The following is a 15,861-nucleotide window of genomic DNA, read 5'->3' as shown; positions in this document are numbered from 1 at the left end:
TTTTGGTGTCAAAAGCCGATTGCATCGTAATGAGGACTGTAATATTCAGTTCTGTCCTACTTTCATGCATAATTGGGGCGGCAGGTAGCCTAGTGGTTAGAACGTTGGGTTAGTACCCGAAAGGTTGCTGGATCAAATCTCTGAGCTGACAAAGTAAAAATCTGTCGTCCTGCCCCTGAACAAGGCAGTTGACCCACTGTTCCCCGGTAGGCAGTCATTGTAAATAAGAATTTGTTCTGAACTGACTTGCCTAGTTAAATAAAGGTAAAATAATAATTTGTGGGTGGGACCTTTCCTATAATCAAAACACTTGAGAAGACCAGCACCTGACTCTGCTAATTGTGTCCCTACAGTGTTGGATTTTTCATTGGCTTTTCATATATTACCGTACTACTGGGCCAGATCCTGTTAGGTAGAGTGTTGCTAGAAGATTTCCCTCTCTCCTCTTTGAACTATTAATGGTGTGTGCTTTGCGTACTGAGCAGAGTTTAGCCTCTTCTCAAGGGTTATCTGTTGGTCCGGGAAGAGAAGGCCATTGTCACACTATGAGAGAGATAACGGAGGGATAGGTGCTCCTAAATCATGTGGAATAATGAGCGCTGTCAGACCTAATGAAAGCAGTCAGCAGCATTCTGCATCACAACAACATGGAGGCCCATTGAGGGCATGTAGCGCTGATCCGAATATTAGGGTAATATTAAAGTAATTGCGTAGAGTGTGCTAGATCTGATGTGTCTTTGGGAGAAGAGGAGAGAGGTGTACAGTACATCAAGGGGCTGGGCTCTACTGTCACGACTTCCACCGAAGTCTGCTCCTCTCCTTGTTCGGGCGACGTTCGGCGGTCGACGTCACCGGCTTTCTAGCCATCGCCGCTCCATTTTTCATTTTTTCCATTCGTTTTGTCCTGTTCCCTGCACACCTGGTTTTCATTCCCCAATCACACTACATGTATTTATTCCTCTGTTCCCCCTCATGTCTTTGTGTGTGATTGTTTCGTGTTACGTGTCATTTTTGACGTGCTATTTTCTGGTGTACGTTTATTTCTGTGATTTATTGTTCACGAGGTATGTCTGTTTGTACTTGATTATTGTGACTGTTTGCGTGTTTTTGCAATTTGGCATATTGGATGGAGGTTTCGACGCAGTGGCGTCCGTCTGTTGGTTTCCCCTGCCTATATAAAGTGTGCACCTGTTCACAACTCTCTGCTCTCCTGCACCTGACTCCTCTCCCAGTACTCACACCATTGACATCTACATTAGTAGAGCAGGGTTTATGGGACAGCAACAAGCATTCCCAGGATGAATTCCTGTCCACAGACGTCATCTGTCCCCCCCTTCCCTGTCATGTGACCCATACCCCTGCAGCCTAGTGAAGCGCCCATGGGGGGAGGCGACGTGTCGTCAATCCATCTCACTCCCCTGATCTGCCTCCCCTTAGTGTTCCAGGGCGTGCCACGCGTCGGTTCCACATGAGCACTCCGCTGCAGTGGCTAATTAAATAAAGCACTGTGCCCTCCGCTTCCTGTTAGCTTGGGCAAGGTTGGTGCACAACACACACACACACACACACACACACACACACACACACACACACACACACACACACACACACACACACACACAGGAGAGGAGAGAGGGAGGGACGGTGGGCCGAGACGGGGGGGTTAAAGAGAGAGACAACCGTTATATTGTAATCCTCCTCATTTGTTCATTAGGGAGAGTCATGATAAGGTTGGCTAAATACTCTAATGTGAGAGCCTCCAGAGTGGTCTGATGTTTTGGACCTATAACCCCACAGATCGGACTGTGGCGTTCATAACATTTTGTCTGCCGGTTATTGTCATGCAAAAGTCTGCTGGTCTCATGGTAATTGACCGCTAATTAACATAAACACTTTTAGCGTCTCCAGGCCTCCATGCATCCAAGCCACTGATGTGTGCTTTTGGAACATCTTCCTGAAAACAAATCTAAAATAAATTGAATTTACACCATCCCAATAAATCCGTTATTTAGGCGGATCTGAAGAAACATTATGAACAGTTGGACTACTTTATATTATCTGGCTAGCAGACAAGATATGCTGATAGGTCCTGCACCATTATTGTATATTATATGATTTTATAGTAAGAATAATATAATTTAACTTAGCTGAATAAAATAGAAAGGATATTTTTCTCATTCCGGAGCGAGTGCGCATATGAAGTGACTATGTTGGGCGTAAAAGTGATTTGAAACAGGTCAGATACACTAGATTTAGAGTTATTTGGCAACTTTAGTTGTGAATGATACAAACTTTAGAATGTCTTAGAAAACAAATCAAATATGGCGCTGCATTATACGACTGACTATAGGCTATTGATGTTTGAGAAAGTAGCAAAGAAGGCTTGCGCTCTGTTCAGGTCATCCATATGCACTCTAATAGCGAATAGAGGCCGTTTTCACACTGGTTCGTTTTTCAGCCTACTCTGGTTATCACCTGCGCGACAGGTGATATTCGGCCCAAACTCTGTATGCCATGCTCTCTCCAACCCTGTTCCTACAGCTACCAAGTGTTTCATTTGGGAAACCTAGTGAAATTGGATCAGGAACATTGATAGTAACATGTATTCACACCGAAACCTATTTCATTAAACTGTTGACAGCTCCTCTCTCTGCGTGATGGAGAAAGGAATGAATTATTCTGTAGCTAAAAGTAAAGCCTATTAATTAAATATAAAAAAATGCCCTATTACTAGGCTATTCAAAATCTAATACAAATGCACTATAATTGTAGGCTAACTCTGTAAGCCATCCTGCACAATCAATTAACCAACAGCGTCGCCTAGGCCTGTACGTTCTCTCCCTGACTCATGGGTAGAGCGTTTGGTGCATAGCATAAGGTAACTAGTTCATCCAGTATGCATAATAATACTGTCCACACTCGAAGGCGATGACTAGAAACGGCACAATCATTCTTTTAATTCCGTTTTGGGGGGGGGGATTGGGCTCACAGGCCTATGCGTATGCATAAACTCTAATATGCATATTGATGTTTTGAATTAATCATCACCTTACAAAGCACTGCCCATTTAATTGTGTTAGGCTTTGAAACAACATCCACAATGGCCATGTTTTCCACTCAGTTTCAACCTGTTGTTGAACTTCTTTCTTCAAACTGTTCAATCACAGTGAGGTGATTGTGAGGTGAGGTTTTAAAAGCACGTTCTGTTTTGATGATGTGTTTGATGGGATTTTCTATTTCATTTGCGTTAATGTCAGAGTGGTTAGAGGGACAATAGAGCCCTGAGTACCAGGCCATTAGCGACCTGATGGTCATTAGCAAGTTGGGTACTACTAATGCATGTCCAGAGTGCATAAAAGGAGATTACCGTGACTCAACAGTCACATGGCTCATGTGTGGCGGTAATACAGTCACCACAACAGCCCTACCCACAGATTACAAAGATGGTATGAAGGCTGGCTACATACATGTTTACATCCCATGCTACTGGGAACCACTTTCAGCTGCTAATAGCCAACAGTTCTACTGTACAAAGTTGTATTGTTCTATAATCCTAATTGTCTTACTGGCATTACGAAGCTCATATTCCTCTGTTGTTCTGTCTTTCAGCCATGACCCCCCTGAAAAGCTAAAGCTAAAAGAACACAGGTAAGAATCACATAAGATGACGTCATTGCACACCCTTCATGTGTGTGTGTCTGTGTGCGTGTCCGCGTGTGTGTGTGTTTGTGTGTGTGTCATATCAGGTTGTCTTCGCATTTCATTTCCCCCTCCAGCGATTGCAAAGTATTTTCAGGAGGCAGTACGTGCTCTCGAGGCCCCAAGGTCTGCAGAGGCTGTGGGTAACTGCTTCTGTAATGAGCCTCAGGCTGCATTCATTCTGTGAAGGACAATCAGGAATTTGGGAAAGTCTTGATATTTTGATTCTCAAAATCACAGGGCCATTGGTTGCCATGACAAATGTATTTCTGTGCAATGTCATTAGAAGTTCCAGCTCCTTCCTAACCCCCCTTAAAGCCCAATTAATGTTAAACACGTGATTTTCCTCAATTATAGCATGTTATGATTTGATATTGAGATATTGAGATTGAGGCCTCATTGGACCTATAATCATTGGAGCGATGACTCATTAACCTGCCAGCACCAGGTGTGTTTGTGTGTCTCTGTGGGAGACGTGAGTGACACAAGAATACAGGAGGTTAAAAATAGACATGCTGGTTGTAAAGTGAGAAGCATCAACTTTCTCTCTCTCTCTCTCTGTCTCTCTTGTTCTCTCTCTCGCTCGTTCTCTCTCTCTCTTAGCCAGACAGACACGTAGGTGTTGATAATAGTCTCCGTGACCCCAACAAGTCTCTCTATTTATAACCTGTTTCTTACAGTTTATTTGCTCCCTTTAGTGGATTCGACAATGCCAATCTTTTGCTCACGGTATTTATCTAACACGTAAAAAAAAGTGAGAGGAATTTGACTGTATAAATAATTTGGAGGGATGATGCTCGTCGGCTCAGCCCACCAACCTACAGTACAGTACACTACCTTCAGGACTGGGGAGTAACTGATGATTACATATAATCAGTTACATGTAATCTGATTACACAAAAAAAAAATACTCTAAACAGTAATTAGATTACAGATACTTTGGAAAAACTAGATAATTACTTGGATTATGTTGAAATCCAGAAAGGATGTTGCGAAAATAAATAAAAATACATTATGACACCTTTCTGTTTTATGACATTTAATTCAGCATTGAGAAAAGATGCAAGTTGAATTTCTTTCTCTGACCACAACCAAGAGACCTCTATGAGGACACACCAAATGCATTTTATGGATCCTGTTTGTCTTCTTGTAATGTCTCTTAAGGGGAAAGTAATCCAAAAGTAACTGAAAGTAATCTGATTATACTACTGAGTTTGAGTAATCCAAAATGTACTTTACTGATTACAATTTTGGACAGGTAAATAGTAACAGTAACAGATTACATTTAGAAAGTAACCTATCCAACCCTGCCTGCCATGTAGACATACACACTCCTCAAAAAGCAAGCCACTAAATAGCTAGCTATCTAACTATTGAAATATCAGAGAAATATCTCTGACGTTCAGTTTCTAATATTCAGCTTGCTATCTGAAGAGGATGTACAGTATGGTTACCTACCATGCAGCTGTGTAACGACACTGTCTAGAGAGACTTATGGAGTGTCTGGATGGTGTGGTGTGTTTCCTTTCCCAGAACAGAACAGCCCAGTGCAGTATACTCTCTGTCTATCTATCTATCTGTCTGTCTGCCTGTCTCTGTGTAGTGAGGGTCAGGTGGACCATGCACAGATAACAGCAGTAATGCAGTGGCAGACTGTGAGGCCTCATCCATCACCCAGTGACTGGAGCCTGGCCTCTGTGGCCGCTGTTCTGCTGCCTGTCTTTAGATAGGGATGGGCTGGCCCATCGGCAGGCCAAGCATTGGGAGGCTGTGTCAGGCTCCACCTCACTCCCCTGGTCCTACCCTTCCTGCCTAGGCCTGAAGGAGAGGACTGCCCAGGCCAGGAAGCCCAGGTTGGGAACCGTGTTCTGGCTATTTTAGGAAAGCTTCACTAGCTGACAGAGGGAGGTTAAAGCCGTGAATGCCAAGCACATTTTTGTTACAACAGCTTTTTCTGTGAAATCTATATTTTCCTCTTTCATTATGACGAGCATGTTTGATATTGCTCGTGGATATTTTTAGAGGCGTTTCAGAAGCTTTCCATCAATTTTTACCCGATTAAGATTGAACCTATCACATTAAAGGAAGCAATGAATGCAGTGTGGGAGCTTCCTCTTTATTTTCCTTCCATCCATAAAATAGCTGGATTTCATAGGGCAGGTTTAGGGGTTCAAGACATGGATCTGTTAATAAGAGGATGGGATAGTTTCCCTATATTTCTATTCATCACATTTGGAGAATAATCACGAGGGCCAGCTGGAGTGAAGGAGCTGTCACGGCATTTCAGCTGACACACACTTTGTCAACAAACACATATTATGTTACTATGCAAATAATACAGATGTTTCTCTTGCTGTAATAACGCAAAGCAAAGTTATTTGGTGTCAAGACAGTGATATCAATATCTTTATTGTGCGTCTATATACGGTTACAGTATGTTTTTTTTTCATACAGTGATTGGATCAAGTCATAAAAATACATTTTGCTGAGAGGGCCAGCCATGATGACAGAGGGCAGAGGAACTCGTTTCCTCTAACTACCCCAAATAAAGTAGAGGCACCAAGAGTCACTCTCTAAGTCCAAAATGGCACCCTATTTCGTATAGAATCCTGTAAGCCCTGCTAAAAAGTAGTGCACTATATAGGGGATAGGGTGCCATTTGAGCCACTGCCTGTGAGGTTATCTGACATTACTATGCCCTGACCTTCACGTTCAGTCCTATCACTGTCGCAGGCCGATATCCTGTAAACCATATTCTCCTGCTGAATCACCACCAATCAATTATTTTAATATTTCTGTGGCCATTTTTTTTATCGATTATCTCATTTATGCATAGTGCAGCATGTCTTATTAAATAACGGAAGTTCAGTGCATCTGATTATCTTGCTTTAGTGTCATGGGACATTTTTGTTTTCATAAAACCTTTTACCACCTTCTTGATATATCTGTTTGTATGTGATTCATTATTATTTTCTATGCTTCATTCTTAAATTTCATACAACTGCAGGCCACTGGGTATGGAATTCACTCACCTTGTGTGTCCATACTGTGTTCACATCCAGAGCTGTTGCCATGGTTAGTAATTAGCCGTAGTGAGTGCTCGCTGAAACATTGAACAATGGTGAAGCATCTCCTGTAATTCCTCACAGCGGACTGTGTGTCCTTGAGGGAAGTGTCATTCATTGTGGAGGACTCTCACCTTGTCTGCCAGTAGGCTTTTACCTGAAATGCTAATAGACAGCCTGATTGCGTTTGTTATCGGCTATAGCATGGTGAGATATGCAGTATAAACGTGTATGTTTGACACAATTTAATGATCCATGTTAATCAGGAGGACATATCACTCCAAATGAGTCATGCAAAGAGAACCTCAGAATCCCATTGTACTGGGAGCTGCAGCACACATGCCCTGATATTATATCTGCCAATGGAAGGAGGATGTATTGTCAAGGCCAGACACAATGCGAATAAAGGAAATCCTGTGAGTGTTAATGTGCGAGAGGAGGCAGAGAGACAGATATGGCCTAGTCATCCAGCAACAGCCAGTAGACTACCACAAATTAATTCCAATGAGAGAGTAGATATTAATACATCTAATAGGACAGGCCCTATAGGTACAATTAGCTCTAGATAATGGCCCTCCTAACCCTCTTTTCTACTAGAGCTCTAAAATATTGATTTAATTCTCCGCTGTATATCCACTTAAACTCTGGACTGTCACTCTAAGAATCTATCTCATTGTTATGTTTTACAGTGTTGGCCAAGGGGCTTATTCTGTCTCTGTCCTGTTTTAGGGAGCAGAGACGACACATCACTTTGAGGAGCCCCACTCTTCTCTTTTTTATAAGAATGAGGAAGAGATAACTAGGCAAAGAAATAAAGTGAGATATAAAAATGGGAAATGGTTCCTAGAGCATTTCAAGTATAGCTGCTGTGCCGTGGCTCGTCGTTGAGAGAGAGAGACAGCGAGAGCAAGAGAGCTGGCGTGAGGTGAGGAATAAGCTTCGCCTGGCGTGTCGGTGTGACCTTTGGGTGTTTCTGGGGAGAGGGCAGGCGCCAGGCGGCGACGCGGCTCCTCAGGTTACTGTTGTCTCAGCGCCGCGGCGAGGCTCGTCTGATGTTGATGATGTCAGACAGGACACTTACGCTGGGCTAGAGCTTTCCCGGGAGGTGTTGGCTATGGAATCACCCTCTCCGACTCGCTCTCCTCATCCTCACATCTGTGCATTATTTAGCTTATTGTCTCAGCCATTTATCAGGATAATGACTCTGCAAGCGTATAATACTGTACTGCACATTTCTCCAAGTGGCAGAAGCACCAGATACCTGATGATGACCACTGAGGAAAAGCCAATAAAGAGATGTGCAAAAAAACTGCATCATATTGATATTGGAGGATGGTCTAGGATGGATAGTTTTGCTGCTCAGAATATCACTGACTGCATAGTATTTTGTAGCTTTGCTTGGGGAGGTTTGGCGCGAAGCCATACGCATCAGAATAGTGCCGATAATAATGCAGAGAAAAATAAAATACAAGGACCAAAGTTGCTGGGCTGGCTGCACTTTTTTTTTTTACCTTAATAACGATTTTCATGACAAGAAACTCTTAATATCAGTGTGCAGTGGCAGGCAGCGGGAGTGTGGGGACTGAATCACTGATCAATGACAGCTACTGAACACGGCAGGAGTTCTGCTCTGTTTGCCTCTCGACAGAGAGCCCCGCTCCTCTGAGAGCTATTTTTCTTCTATTTTGCACCCAAAAAATACAGGAGGCTTCATTGAAACCAACTGCCTCAGGGCTCAATTAACTAGCATAGATTACTCATAATGCAGATGAGAGCCTGGGTATGTAATACACAGCATGGAGACCACTCACCTTCCCTCCTGCCTCACTACAACCCTATGCCTTGGGGCCCCGTGACAGTGCGGTGGGCTGCGGTATGCATGCAGCGGTACATATATATATTACATATGGAGCGTCTCAGGTGATCTATGGATCCTGAAGGCTGTTTATCACTCCATCATGTGACATGGTACTGAGTCATGTGCAGTCAACACAACACAGAGCTCTGGTGTCACCTGGCTGTCAGCAACACTTAATATACCTGGCTCAGGGTCTTTGGTCGCTGCTGCTGTCCTGATGCCCCTGGTCTTGCCTGACTGTCCAATCCCCCTTGCATTAAATGGATGGAGAGATACTCCTCCAGAGCATTCATCATGTCCTCCATCAACCCCGCCAGGGCACAGGGCCGGGAGCCTGGCACCTGCACTGTTGTCTCTTCTCTCATTGGCCACATGAGGTGTCCTACTGGGGTTGGGACTTTTATAGAGGCCTCCACTGGCATACAGTACACACCTTCAGACATTTTTACAGCTTTTACAAATGTCATCTCATTTATGAGCTGGTATAATTGTGTTGATACACTGTTCTTTTAAATTGGCTAAATGAAATACATACTGCTAAACTATTGTCAGCAAAGGAAAGGTGTGTGTTGAGAACATCAAGAGAATTACAGAAGACAGAAATGTAAATACAGAGTAGTTAGCATACCCAAATGGGAATAGGCACAAATATGCTGGATTTGTAGACTGAGGCTGCTTTTACACAGTCAGCCCAATTCTGATATTTGTTCCACTAATTGGTCTTTTGACCAATTACATCAGATCTTTTCACATCAGATCTTTTTCAGAGCTGATCTGATTGGCCAAAATACCCCAAAAATAGCAGAATTGGGTTGCCTGTGTAAACGCAGCCAAAGATGTCTTTAAGTGAGTCAGTGTTATAAATCGCAGTGAGAAAATACATGGCTCCAAATGAAAGGCGTCAGAGCTGAAAGATGTGTATCACTGTGTTGACAAACTGGGCTTAGTGCCTCAATGCTGTAGAACTATATTTCATAATGAGAATCTATTCTAGAACTGAGGACTAACGATTTATAAGAAATCAAGGGCATAACATTTTTTTGCCATTAAAGGCGCTCTGAATTGCAGTTCTAGAAGGTTTCAAAAGGATCACCTTCCTCAACCTAGACACTGTGACTGTTTAAATGAATGAGCTCTCATGAATTCTGTCACTCAGCCACAGTGATGATAGTGCAATTAATGATTATTTGACCCGACACAGGCTTAAAACAACTTCCTGAAATGGAAATCATAATACAATCTCTGTCTTTCCATTGGTGGAAATATCTGGAATGACCTGTGTTAATTAAAGATAAAATCCTAGGTGAAGGCGATAGACGTGTCTGTCAGAGAGTGTGCTGCTGTCTCTGCTGTGTCTGTGCAGTGATGTGGATGACATTAGATGAGAGCGAGCAGAGTGACCAGCCAGCAGCAGACCAGCAGCTACAGAACAGTATAGTAGCCTCAAAAATTCACTAACATCGATTCCCCACCAATTACTAGCTACACAGGATCCATGGACAAGGCTCACTATATACTACATTTTTTACGAAGGAACATGCTTTGAAAACCTTGTAATTACACAAAAGCAATGTGAGCAGACCATTAAAACCTGTTGGGGCTAGGGGGCAGTATTGAGAAATTTTGAAAAAAATATGTGCCCATTTATAACTGCCTCCTACACCAACTCAGAAGCTAGGATATGCATATTATTAACACATTCGGATAGAAAACACTCTGAATTTTCTAAAACAGTTTGAATGGTGTCTGTAAGTATAACAAAACTCATATTGCAGGCAAAAACCTGTGAAAAATAGATCCAAAAAAATGTGAATTTTGTGACTGTACTATTTAGTGTCATTGTTTTATAGATACCATAGTGAGAAAGGATTCATTTCGCAACTCCTACGGCTTCCACTAGATGTCAACGATCTTTATAAAGTTGTTTGAAGCGTCTATGATAAACAGAGAGCAAATTAGAATGCAGGGAAGTTGACATGTCGTCACTTCATTTTTTTGCGCCTGCGCATAAATCTGAGAAGAGTGAGTTTGTCATAATTGTTTATCTAGACATAGGATAGGTTGTGTGAAAATATTACTGATGTTTACTGATGTTTCACGTTAAAAATGGACCAAAAGATTAATGCTAAACAACGTTTGACATGTTTGAACGAACGTAAATAGATTATTTACTAGGTTTTTTTAGCTTTTCGGCGTGATTTTACACCCCCCCCACCACGTTTTGTGGGAGCATACTGAACGCTAACTACTTGGTGTTATTTGGACATAAATTATGAACTTTGTCAAAAGAAACCACATTTGTTCTGGACCTGGGATTCCTGGCAGTGCCTTCTGATGGAGATAATCAAAGGTAAGGGGATATTTACAATGTTATTATCGATATTAGATGATGCTAACTGTATAGCATAGCCTATTGTTCTTAGCATAGCACCCAGTTTATTGCAAAATGTGATTTTATTTTGAGATCTGGCCATTCGGTAGCAATTACGAGATGATAATATATTATTCTTTGAATGACAATATTATACTTTACCAATGTTTTCGAATAGTAATTTTGTTATGTTCACCGGAAGCATTTCAGAGAAGAAAAAAATCTGAATTTCACGCTACTGTAAAATGCTGTTTCTGGATATAAATATGAACTTGATGGAACAAAAAATGCATGTATTGTATAACATAATGTCCTAGGAGTGTCATCTGATGGAGATTGTCAAAGGTTGGTGCATAATTTTAGCTGGTTTCTGCTTTTGGTGACGCCTGACCTTGAATTGAAACTGGATGTTTGTACTTTTGTGGCTATGTACTGTCCTAACATAATCTAACTTTATGCTTTTGCCGTAAAGGCTCTTTGAAAATCGAACAATGTGGTTAGATTAAGGAGATGTTTATCTTTTAAATTGTGTAAAATAGTTGATTGTTTGAGAAATTGAAATTATTAGATTTTTGATGTTTTGAATTTCCAGCCTTGTTAGCAATCCCGTCTCGGGGTTCATTGCTAACCTGTAGCCCCAACAGGTTAAATGACATGGCTGGAGAGACAATTTTGGAACTTAGAAATGGGTCAGATTTAATCGTAGAGCCCCTAGTTAGTCCCCAGAACACCAACAGGTCCACTCAGCAGCCATCAGTCCACTACGTGGGAATGGGATGATGACATGAAAGTGACCTCATTACTCCACCACAGACCAAATCAATAAATCATAACAGCCCATGGTCCCTTCTGATGTCATCACAGACACACAGCTTGATATTCTTCATACAGATGATGATTATAACACTGAGGAAGAAGGGGATGAATGGTTTGCATGCTGCTTTGCCAGGCGGCCAGGTTTTCCAGTGTAAACACAGAGCGATCTGCGACTCTTTTCTTTCTCCCTCTCCTCTCTCTTCTTCTGACTCTGAATCACTCCGCCTTTGGGGCTTACCACAGGAGTCTCTTCAAACAAGGCTTTGTACTGGAGTGTAGAATCAAGATTAATGCACTTCCACAGCTCTGTGCTGCTCTAGGGGAAAGAAGCCTGATAATTAACACCAGGGGGGCTTGGAGGAAATTTGAGGGGGGAAATCACACAACATAATAAAAATACGGGGAAAGGTGCATATGACATTTATTTGGCGTGTGTGCGATGTGTGAGGCTGCATTGAGGTGACAGTCAGTGAAGCTGTGACTGTGACGTCTTGGAGGGAATGTATGACGGAATGGTTTACTTTGTGTATTATTTATCAATGTCATGTCTGTAATAATTCATTGTGGTGTGCTTACCACCAGCAGTGTTACAACGCATATACCACATGCATTTATACAAATTATACAAATGTATACAAATTATACAAATGAAGTGTTCAATACATCTTTATAAGGACACTGTGTATTTCATAATGCCTTATGGACAACCTGGCCTACCTTGTCAGTTTTAAGATCTCTCCAAAGCTGCGTATTGACTTCTGGAAACGTCTGTGTTTATGTCAGAATCCCCCAGCTGGAGTTGTTCTCTGATAATGACTCAGATTGTTGTCATTTACATCAATGTCTGAAAACAGCGGGCCCGTGGCTCCCTGTACAGGGTTCTCCAAATATATAAATAAGTGGTGGAAGGTTACCAAGGAAGACAATGAAATATGGCACTTCCATTTCAATGCAAATGAGGACTGAAATGAGTGCCGTGTGGATTTACAGTGGTTCATTAGAATGGACCCAGCACGCTGCTGCTTTAAGTGAACAGTCTCCTATAGCCTGAGTAAATTAGTGTGCAATCCCCTGCACTGGCTGTAAATGAAACTGTCTGTCAGCATGCAGCATCTCAACCTGCTAAGAAGAAGTGGGATGGAATGGTTCTGTCCTCCTGATGTCTGTCTGCTGGAGCTCTTGGATAGAGAGAAAGTTTTCTTCAAGTTTGGATAGTCTGTGTTACTTCCCAGTCTATTCAGTCAGGAGTCTGACGTGAAGCTATGAGTTTTTTTTTTGTGTATGCACGTATCGCATATGCAGCCAAACAATCTCTATAGCCTTTGGTAAAGGTCTGGGGTGGTCTTTCATTTCTGAAATTCATTTCAGGACGCTGCTGTCCTGGACTCAATAAGAATGACCCCCTGTTTGAACACACACATCATGCATTTCCAAAGGGGGAATATCTAAAAGTAGAGTTGAATCCGATGAGAACATGCAGGTGTGAAAATATTGTGTTGTGTTCATTTTTATGATGGATTAGGAGGCAAGCTGCACTGCCCTCTGAGAGGAGGCAAGGAAAGTGGGAACTGGAGTGAGTTTTCAAATGGAGAGCTGCTGTTTAATATATATGGATATCCAGAGCCACCGAGTTTACAGAGACCTCTAGGAAACTGTCAGGACTCAGATGTCAACAGTCTGACTTCTTTTGACTCATATAATTCATCAAGTCGTCTCTGTTGGTTTATTTAAAGTTTCTCCACTTCATAGAGATATATCAAGTGCCACAGATACAGTAAGGGGAAAAGATGTAATGATTAAGAAGTGATAGAGAGGTTTCCAAACAGTGGCAGCAGCCATTTTTCCAGCCAAAGTGACCAAGACAGCATTCACCCCACGCTTGAGAGTATTACATCTGCTGATGGTCTGCAATCTCAGTCCTTCGAGACAGATCAGAATCAAAAGGAGCTTTATAAGCATGACAGGTTTGGACAGGAAGTAGAGATGAGGCCTTTCTGGAACATAGAGCATGTAGGCTACTGCAAAATGTCATAATGCATTAAGTATTCCTCTTCCTCAAACTTTGTTTTTTATATATTTCCTTTCATGTACATCTTTAAATTATAATTTTACTGAAAAATGTAAACAAATTATAATTTTTAGAACTCTTTTCTTTTCAATTGGAAGTCCAGAGCAGTAGGTTTCAGGTAGCTATGGGTAAGCCACTCTAATTACATCAACTGAACCTCTACGGTTATACCCTGCTATATTGCTTTTTAAAATCTGAAACTAGGAGAGCTTCACGTGTGACATTATTTTATTTATTTATCTAGGCAAGTCAGTTATGAACAAATACTTATTTACAATGACGGCCTAGGAACAGTGGGTCAACTGCCTTGTTCAGGGGCAGAACAACATATTTTTGCCTTGTCACCTCAGGGATTCAATCTAGCAACCTTTCGGTTACTGGCCCAACGCTCTAACCACTAGGCTACCTGCCGCACCATTATAAACCCTATGTGTCTGAGTTAATTCTCCAACCAGTTTAATGATTCAGGGAGAGCAGTTTCATTTGCTGTGGTAGCATTAGCAGTGGTGTGGAGGGGTCTATTGGGACCGGAGTCGGTAAACTACATTAAAAGTTTAGAAGAGTTACCTGTAATATGGAAAACAGGTCAAGTGGCTAAAGACTGGGATGTTGCAGTCATCAAAAGGAACAAACCGTAATATTGTCCTGTTGGAATAAGAAAGTGTCTCGGTAATGTATTTTCTCCATAGCACAAATCCCTATAAGGTTTTGGTCTGACAACCTCCCTCTCTCTAACACAATCTTTTTTTCTTTTTTTTTCAGGAGTGAGGAGGCAGACGGTGAGACAGCGATGAGTCTTATATTTAATCCCACTACACCTATCCATCAACGGAGAGACTGGTTCCACTGTCTCCTACCCACACAGTGTCCAGTCCTTACTGAGCTGACGATGAGTCCATCATACCCATCCCTACAGGACCACTTCCTCCTGGGTTTCCAAAAAAGACATAAACCCATCATATCCTATTACAGCACTATACATTTCCCTGCCCCTGCTACTTTTTCAGTTAACGAAGACTGCTGCAGTATATGAACGCGGATGTGAAGTCGTATTCATTTCTATGCAATAGGCTAAAGAGAAGCTCCACTTGAAGGCCACTGGATTTGACAGGCTCCCTGTCTCAAACCTGGACATCATTTTCTCTTCACTATGTATCGAGGTAGGAAGTTTGAGAGGCCCAGGATCTCATTTCTAATAGGAAGTGAACAGCTTAAGAGATGACCAAGCTGAGGCTGCCATCAGTGTCTCCCTAGCTGCCTACCTGCCAGAGACAGAGTGTAGCTGTGTAGCTCTCCATTTACTCCTCGACTCACTAATTAATGGTTGCCCGTGGAGTAACTTGTACCTGTCAGTGTCTACCGCTCTCGTATATTCAATAACTTGGGGGAATTGAAATTGAATGCCAGCTAAGCTCGAGCAAACTGCAAATGGTGCATGGGATACACCCTGGTTCTCTCAGTGACCTGACAGCAGCGTTATATGTAAGGTTTTTAATGAACATGGACTCTTCTCAGCTACTCTTGTCTGCCAAGGTGGAATGTTTTATGAATGCAAGATGGAGGGTGGGTGGGTGATTGTATAGGTTCTGTTACAGTATACAGGTACTCGTGCAAGTCCTTGTGCCAAATGTCAATGTGCGTATGAATGCCAGAGCCGTCCATAAAAGAACCCGGTGCCGATTCGCATTAAAGAGACATGGTGAAAATGTTCCCGAGTGGTCACTGGTAATTATTGCGTCCATTTCCAGGGCCACTGCATGTGTGTTCATGGAGAACAAGATCCACTCTATTATTACACATATCTCCTTACCCATGGAATTAGCCACACTGCTCACAATTCATACCTCCACTTTTCCATTAGAACTGATTTATCTGCAGACTATACTCCTCTACATAATGAGGAAAACAAGAATAATGGTGAAAAGTAATACAAATCTTTCATTTACATGCAGATCTAGCCGGACGTGTTAAATTGCCAGTTACG

The 15,861-nt window shown here is 42.1% G+C and overlaps 1 protein-coding gene across 2 annotated transcripts in view; it reads left to right on the top strand.

Moving 5' to 3' along the window:
* LOC106587232 (CD276 antigen) overlaps positions 1–15,587 on the top strand; it is a 73,348-nt gene extending 57,761 nt beyond the window's left edge. For both annotated transcript variants that reach the window (XM_014175426.2, XM_014175427.2), the window contains exons 7-8: positions 3,610–3,648; positions 14,640–15,587. In XM_014175426.2, coding sequence (XP_014030901.2) covers positions 3,610–3,632 — 23 coding nt within the window. In that variant the 3' untranslated portion in view covers positions 3,633–3,648; positions 14,640–15,587. The remainder of the gene's footprint in view (positions 1–3,609; positions 3,649–14,639) is intronic.
* The last annotated feature ends 274 nt before the right edge of the window (positions 15,588–15,861 follow it).

The sequence above is a fragment of the Salmo salar genome, chromosome ssa26 (genome assembly GCF_905237065.1).
Source record: "Salmo salar chromosome ssa26, Ssal_v3.1, whole genome shotgun sequence".
Lineage (NCBI taxonomy): Eukaryota > Metazoa > Chordata > Actinopteri > Salmoniformes > Salmonidae > Salmo > Salmo salar.
The sequence above is the reverse complement of the archived record's forward strand: the minus strand, read 5'-3'. Positions and strand labels throughout refer to the sequence as shown.